Source organism: Budorcas taxicolor, chromosome 24 (genome assembly GCF_023091745.1).
Source record: "Budorcas taxicolor isolate Tak-1 chromosome 24, Takin1.1, whole genome shotgun sequence".
NCBI lineage: Eukaryota > Metazoa > Chordata > Mammalia > Artiodactyla > Bovidae > Budorcas > Budorcas taxicolor.
Window position 1 is genome coordinate 18,715,317 of NC_068933.1, and position 8,566 is coordinate 18,723,882.

Below are 8,566 nucleotides of genomic sequence, written 5' to 3' on the forward strand. Positions count from 1 at the left end.
TTAATTCTACCTAACTGAAATTTCTATGTGTATAAGTATTTTTTAAAATCTTCATGCTTCTACTTTGAGGTTTATGAAAGCAAAGAGTAAAAGAAATATATCACCTGGCTGCTCTCCATTGCAGGCTCTCCTCTTCCATCTTCTTCAGAGACTTGACAGTTTTGCAAAAGGTCATTACTTAAAGCAGAAGCAAACAACTCTTTACACTGTGCTGATCCAATCATTTCTCTCTTTTGAGGACTTATAGTGGCATCTTTGCTCTTGTTAGTATTAATCTGCATAGGCAAAAAGTTGAAGGGCTTTCGGTTCTCACTAAGCTGACGTTTGTTGTTAGCTGCTGTTGCTCTACCTTGAGAATCACTTCCAATGCTTCTCTATATATGAAAGAAAAACCAAATCCCACAAACATTAATCTTTCAAAATGAAAAAAAAAAATCCAATGTTCTTAGTCAGCTTCATCATCAGGTATTGATTCAGGAGGTATATATAAAAGATCTGTCATAAGATTCAGAGCGGCTTCAGACCCACAAAACTATTATGAACCATATTTATAACTCAGATTGCTAGTCATACTTGATCACAGAATATAACATAGGCTTTGGACCTAATGAATCAATGTTAATTAACACAAACATTAACGTAAAGATGTGTCAACGTGAAGCACTGTCTGATAAATTATTCAACTTAGTGCCCGGCATATAATAACTGTTCAATAACTGATACAAAGGTGACTAAATGATAGATGATCATCACTGTCATCATACCAGACTAGAAACTATCTTTATGCATATTTAGAGAAACTTTATCAAATACAGATCAGACAATAAAATGTGAAAAGTTCATTTTCATTTCTACTTGCTTTTAGTTCTAAACTTGACTTCGGTGATTATAAATACAAATAACAGTTTTACTCTAAACTTGAGATAACAGCACATTCCACACTTAGCCAATGATAAATATTCTAAACTGGATCTTCTCTTTTGCTTAATAGCTATCTTACCCAGTTAGTAGCATGCAAATTTTAGTTTCAAATTGAAATCATTTAAGTCAGCCAAACACTGTAATAATAAAGTTCTGTAAAACCTGTCCTCAGCAAGTTTAGAAATAAGGACTTTGTTGCCTTCCAAAGAACACAGTACCATCAGCACTGATTAACATTCTTTCCATATGCACAGAAACTAAGAAAAAGAAATAAACAGTTCAATTTCATTAAGACAAATGACTTATCTATGGCAAATACTTTCCATAGTCATAACTTGATTTGTAAAGTAATTTACAAACCTGATCTAAATCACTGAAGTTTATGCGCTGTTTGAGTTTTTCTAGTTCTGCCTGCTCGGGAACAGACATCTGAGTCACGTATCTACTATGTGGAAACGTCAGTGAAGTCTTTGTTCTTCGTCTTCCAACTCCCGGCGATGACTCCGGAGAAATATCATTAGTTACCCTTTTATCACTTTCTACACCAAATTTTCTCTTATTTTTTTCTGATGACCTATTTGCCTTCTTCTGCTGGCTGCCCCAATCCTTTAAAAAAGTAAAGGCAAATGTTAATATGGCCTCTATCAAATCAGGAAAATATTTTGGTACGCTGTAAAATTTGGGGTCTTTAAGTTAGAAATGACAAAACATTTTTCACATAAATACACAGTCTTAGAGACAATTACTTACCTGCATTAGCCCATTTTCCCTCTATTACACGTAGCCTAAATTTTAAACTGTGCTGAAATTGTAATTATTCAGAAAATAACTATTTCCCTATCACAAATCATTAATAAATACCCAACCTCTAACCCTAGCATCAGTCTAAATATTTTCAAAGCATTTTTTAAAATGGTTCCTTATTATTTATAAACTGATTAGTGAAATAAAATTATAGATATCTTCACTGGTCTCTTTTAAAGTCAACATGTATAGGTAGACAGATCAGGAATCAACCTGTGTTCTAAAACAATTACTGTTATATGAAGAAATGCTCCACTGTGTGACCCTAGGCAATTTATTTCACCTTCATAAATCTGTTTCCTAATCTCTAAAATAGCGTCACCTTTAAAACACAATTTAAAATAACATATATAAAACATCCAGCACAGTGCCTAGCATGTAGTAAGCAACCGATGTTAACTATTATTATTTTCTATAGGGAACAATGTACTACATGATAAGGTCTGATATGAAATGATAAAAAAGAATATGGCAGAAAGAGAAGAAAAACTAAAGAGCCTCTTGATGAAAGTGAAAGAGGAGAGTGAAAAAGTTGGTTTAAAGCTCAACATTCAGAAAACTAAGATCATGGCATCTGGTCCCATCCTTCATGACAAATAGTTGGGGAAACAGTGCAAATGGTGACAAACTTTATTTTGGGGGGCTCCAAAATCATTGCAGATGGTGACTGCCAACCCTGAAATCGAAAGATGCTTGCTCCTTGGAAGAAAAGTTATGACCAACCTAGATAGCATATTCAAAAGCAGAGACATTACTTTGCCAACAAAGGTCCGTCTAGTCAAGGCTATGGTTTTTCCAGTGGTCATGTATGGATGTGAGAGTTGGACTATAAACAAAGCTAAGCACCAAAGAATTGATGCTTTTGAACTGTGGTGTTGGAGAAGACTCTTGAGAGTCCCTTGGACTGCAAGGAGATCCAACCAGTCCATTCTGAAGGAGATCAGCCCTGGTATTTCTTTGGAAGGAATGATGCTAAAGCTGAAACTCCAATACTTTGGCCACCTGATGGGAAGAACTGACTCATTTGAAAAGACCCTGATGCTGGGAAAGATTTAGGGCAGGAGGAGAAGGGGACGACAGAGGACGAGATGGTTGGATGGCATCACTGACTCAATGGACATGAGTTTGAGTAAACTCCGGGAGCTGGTGATGGACAGGGAGGCCCGGCGTGCTGCAGCCCATCGGGTCGCAAAAAGTCTGACAAGACTGAGCGACTGAACTGAACTGAATGTTTTACCAGAAAATATGTTTATTTACTTAGCTATACTTACATAACACATTCAAAAGTTCTATAAATTCCCACCTTATCCATATTAGAAGAATGTTTTAGTTTAACTTTACTAACACCTTTTGGGATATTTTTCTCTCTTGTAATAAAATTTCCTTCTCTATACACTGTCCCTCCAGCACAATTCACATGTGAATGTTCCTGCCAACCTCCTATTCTACTTACCCCACCCAATCTTGGCCACAGGTGACTAGAAAAGAGATGCATATCTAATACAAGTTAGGATAATCATACTTTAAAATTTCAAATTGAAACTAACAGATAACTAGTCAGTCTATAACAGCAGCCATAACTGAAAACTGTAGAATGAAGGGGCAGCCACAGTATATCATGTGGACAAGACGATAGAGAAAACTGGTCTATAAAAATAAAGTTGGGTTTAGTAGAGGCATTCAGAAGCAAAGAGTTAGTGAAGTGAAAAGTAATTCTTGACAACTTTCTGATTGCTTTTTCTAGTCCCTTCCTAAAACCTAGCTATATTCCTTTAACTTATTTTCCATAAAACATCTTCACACTCTTATAATAAATCTCCTTCCTTTTCAGTTTAAGCTAACTCAAGTTGATATGTTACCTGCAAACAAAAATGTCTTCAACTAATATACCAAATAGCCCAGGGTCATTTAATATATCAGCCAGCAAGAAAAACTGTGTCTACACAGTTTCAGTGAGGATGACTTGGCTAAGTCAGGGGAAAGTTGCATTTTAACATCAGTAGCCAACAACACACCATCAATAATAAGATATCTTACCATATTGTTAAGTCGGTCATCAACACTCTCATTGCTCCAGTTTGGTAAATCCTGCTCATTCACACCTTCTTCAAAAGGACCTCCTCCTGTGGCCATACTGGCTTTTACAATTAATCTTCTGCAAAACAAGTGAAGACTAACTTTTTAACATATAAAAACAAGCTGTAATATTTAAATCATTCCATGAAGCTTAGCAATAGAAACAAGTATCAGAAAAGTTGATTTTATGAAATAAAAGAGGCACCATCAACCACACACAAAATGATTTAGCTGCCACAGGCATAGTATGTTTAGCATGCATTAAGTAGCTGAAGTGATGGGGAGGGGAAGGAACAAACCTTGGAATATCCACTCTTTCTACAGGCTTGCATCCTTTAAGGTTACTCAATTTATTTGACACAATCAAAAAAGGTAAAGAGGTAGGAAAAAGTTACTGGATGGAAATGATATCACTTATAATAGCGACAAAAAGTAAAATTATCTAGAAATAACATAATTTTGCCCTATGTAAAGACACATTGTTTTTTAAATCGAAGTATAGTTGATTTACAATGTTGTGCTTATTTCTGCTGCATAGCAAAGTGATTCAGTTAAACACATACAAGAAGCACTATTAAATTCTATAAAACAACACAAGAGAAAATGTGAATAAGTGGAAAAACATACTATCTCCTTAATGAGAAAACTAAACATTTTTTCTAAATTTATAGACTTAATTAAATACCCACTGGGATTCTTGGAATTTGACAGAACAATTCTAAAAACCATCTGGAAGAACAAACAAGTTAAAAAAAAATTACCTGAAAAATAAAAGCAAGAGTTGCTGTAGTGGTCAAGAGAGTAGAAAATTAATCCCAAGATATTAAACCACATTAAGTATCTATATGGTTCAATAAGCACCACTCATAAAGAAAATCCTCAAATATACCCAAATCAAAAAATTTAATGACAAAAATTAACTATAGCTAATATCAATTTTGTTCACTATATGCCAAGTGCTAACGCTAAACATTTTTATCATTTAACCTTTGCAATAATTGAGTGGTAAAAGATTATTCAATTGATGGGACAATTTGCTAACAATGTTGAAAAAAGTTTATTTAAAGCTTTAACAGACTTCCTAAACTAGGATTCATCATCTTAAACACAAAACACAGAAAAATGATCTCAGTGACTATTTTCTCAATTCTCCCAAGGATGGTACATACCCAGTACCATTCCAGACACACAATTAATTCATAGTAAACAACAGATGCCTTAGAGCATTAGAGCTTAATTCCCCTCAGATGAAAAAGTCAGCCTTACACCATAAACCAAGATACTATCCAGTAGATTAAAAATAGATGAATAAGATTAAAGAGTCAAATAAAAGAAAAAAGAACAAGCTTTAAAAATAGAGATTTTTACTAATTTGGACTGTGGAAATAAAAAGGAATATGTTCAACCAATTTTATTCACACACAAGTGAATCCTACGTATACTGAGAATAGACAGTAAATGACAAGCTGGGAAAAAAATCTGAAAGAAATATGAAGTATATAATTAGAATCTTTACTATATTAAAAAATGCTTGCGTGAAAGCAGTTATTGATTATGGGGTAGGAATGAGATTTTTGCTCTTTACCTTATATATTTTCAGCAATATTTTACAACATTTTTTACACTAGAAATATATTTAAGAACTTTGCAAAATAACTGATACTCATAAAGAGGTATGTCCAGTGAACTGACTCATTAAAATGAAACATTTTACATCTACCTTTTTCTAAGATGCACTGATGTAATTTGTAATATTAAAGAATAGGAGCTCAAAAAAATACATAAGCAACAGAGGTGAAAACAATACCTAACATTACAAAAAAACAATTTATCTTAAAGTGGAGATTAGAAGAGAAATTACTAAAATATTTAAGTAAAAACTCTAACCAATTTTTTGGTAAAGTACAGTATGTTACATTTTCTATCAGGAGAGTAATAATAAAGTAACTTTAAGATAAATTAAAAATATATTCAAAGAGATGTTTTATACTCATTTTTTTATTATGATGAATTCTTCCTAAAATGAGCTTTTCCTAAGGATCTAGTGATAAGCTAATGACTTTGAACACAAGTTTCTAAAACAATTTAAAACATATTAAAATTAGTCTGGGGAAAATATATCAACTATTTCTTAAAAATCATTTTAAAAGACCATTTACTAAATAAAGTCTACCAAGTTTATAAACAACTTTGTCTAGTTGTGATTGATGTAAGATGATATTGAGTATTTATATCTCAGTAATAATGATACGAAATGGTTGAGAAGGCATACTCCTACAGAAATAAAATTATCAGCATGAAGCTAATGAAGTTACTGCCTGTGGATCAATTCTCACTGTATTCAGCTGCTTTCTTTATGGGAGTAGCTATCTCACCCTATAACAGGTAGAAAACAAAGGCAAGTCATTTCTTTCTTATGTCAACCTCTTTAACCTCTTCAAAGTCACCTTTAAAACTACTGATATCTACCCTCTAAATTTTATTCTGTAAACACATTAATACAATTTATATAGTTTTTGATTATGTTATGATTATTATAAAGTATTTGCATAGAAAGACTTTTAATAATCAAAACACTAGGTGTGTAAGAGAAGAGGACCAATGCAAGGAAGATTTTGATGGCGGAATCAACATGGCTTAGCGACTATAATGAAGTGGGAGATCAGGCAGGGAGAAAGGAGTTAACGGGTAACCCCTGGGTTTCTAGCTTGAAAACAGGGTATATGATGACACATTTAAAGTAATTTGGAAAGAAACACATTTCTGTTAATGAGAGAAAAAGATGAGCTCAGTTTTAGAGACGTTTGAGATATCTATTGCATACTGCTACTGCTACTGCTAAGTCACTTCAGTCGTGTCCGACTCTGTGCGACCCCATATACAGCAGCCCACCAGGCTGCCCCGTCCCTGGGATTCTCTAGGCAAGAACACTGGAGTGGGTTGCCATTTCCTTCTCCAATGCATGATAGTGAAAGTGAAAGTGAAGTCACTCAGTCATGTCCGACCCTCAGCGACCCCATGGACTGCAGCCTTCCAGGATCCTCCATCCATGGGATTTTCCAGGCAAGAGTACTGGAGTGGGGTGCCATTGCCTTCTCCATACCCAGTTAAATTTGTCCAGCAGGCAAAACAGCCATCTCTCAGAAGTGAAATTTAGGCTACAGAGATGTACAAATCATCAATTCATAAAAGAATGTAAAGTGGAACAGAAGGCTCATGGAGAAGATAAAGAGTAAGAGAAGACTAACCCTTGAAGGACATAGATATTTAAAAAAGAAAGGAAAACAACACTCAGAAGGTGTACAGAAAGACAGGAGGGAAACCAAAACCAAAAGAATGTGCTAGAAAGAGGGAGAAGCGTGTAAAGAAGGAGGGTATGATAAGAATGCCAAGTATTACTTAACCATGTAAACAAACTAGTGAGAAGTGTACACCTGACAACCTTGGTAAAAATCAATTCCATAACTGAAATGGATTTATTGACGGGGAAGAGAAAAAACTAAGGGAAGTCATTAGGTGATTTTTTCAAAATACCATTCTGTGAAGGAAAACAGGCAGAGAAGGTCAAGTAGAAAGATTCCTTAAAATGGAGGCATCTTACATATGGTAATGCACATGTTTCAACGCTACTCTCTCAAGTCATCCCACACTGTTCCCTTCCCCCACTGTATCCAAAAGTCGGTGTTTCCTTTACTGCCCTGCAAATAGGATCATCAGTATTATCTTTCTAGATTCCATATACATGCATTAATATATATTTGTCTTTCTCTTTCTGACTTACTTCACTCTGTGTAATAGACTCTAGGTTTGTCCACCTCAGTAGAACTGACTCAAATGCATTCTGCATGATGCAGGGAACCCAAAGTTGGTTCTCTGTGACAACCTAGAGGGGTGGGAGGGGACATATGTATACCATTGGCTGATTCGTACTGATGTATGGCAGAAACTTAACACAATATTGTAATCATCTTCCAATTAAAAATAAAATTAAAAAAATACTAATAAAACTGATAAATATATATCTAACCAGGGGGAAAGAGGGAGGTATCTTGAGCACATTTAAAATTTGTCAGGACAGTGCTCATAGAGGGAGACAAAGATGCAAACTGTGTGTGGTCTCTGAAAAATTGGGACCAACTGGGATCTAGGGCTTAAGAAACATGATTAGCATTAGACAGGCAGAAGAACACCCCTTTCACTGAAATGAAAGAAAGAAAGGATAGAACTGGACACAGGCTAGTTAGCAGATTTGGTGGTAGGAAGTTGAAAGAGTCTGTTAATTGCTGTGAAGTAAAACGGATTGCTCGCTAAATATGTGAGGGTAAGATGACAGTGTCTGAGAGGCTGGGGAAGGGTGACGAGAGTGAATGAGCAGCACTAAGGACTCAGACAAAAGCAGAGAATGTTCACTGTTAGCACTAATGTAACACTAATCTGCAGTTTCCATTTTTTTCCCCAGAAGTGCTCATCAGCCTTGACGTAAAGCAGTGGATTCCACTGAATCCGTCCAAGGTTGGGATTTTGCCAGACAGGTTTAATAGAAAAACAATGAGATGGGAAGGCTGAAGCCACTGGAAAATAATTAGCACAAGTGATGTATGATCGTGTGTGAAGCAGAATGGAGATAAAATTGTTTTACTTCAAACAAGCACTTTCATCCATCCTATGACCTACTAAAGTTAAGTTGAAACTATTATTTATAAGTTTCATTTTGCTATTTTTGACAGTCTTATTTGGTTTCCTCATCTTACAAGGATAGAAAATG

The 8,566-nt window shown here is 35.0% G+C and overlaps 1 protein-coding gene across 1 annotated transcript in view; it reads right to left on the reverse strand.

Annotated features, from left to right (window-relative positions):
• Window positions 1–3,858, reverse strand: part of PCM1 (pericentriolar material 1) — a 75,829-nt gene extending 71,971 nt beyond the window's left edge. Inside the window, exons 1-3 of the mRNA XM_052661543.1 lie at window positions 3,763–3,858; window positions 1,282–1,527; window positions 105–374 (exon numbers count right to left, since the gene is read on the reverse strand). Coding sequence (XP_052517503.1) covers window positions 105–374; window positions 1,282–1,527; window positions 3,763–3,858 — 612 coding nt within the window. The remainder of the gene's footprint in view (window positions 1–104; window positions 375–1,281; window positions 1,528–3,762) is intronic.
• Between the last annotated feature and the right edge of the window lie 4,708 nt (window positions 3,859–8,566).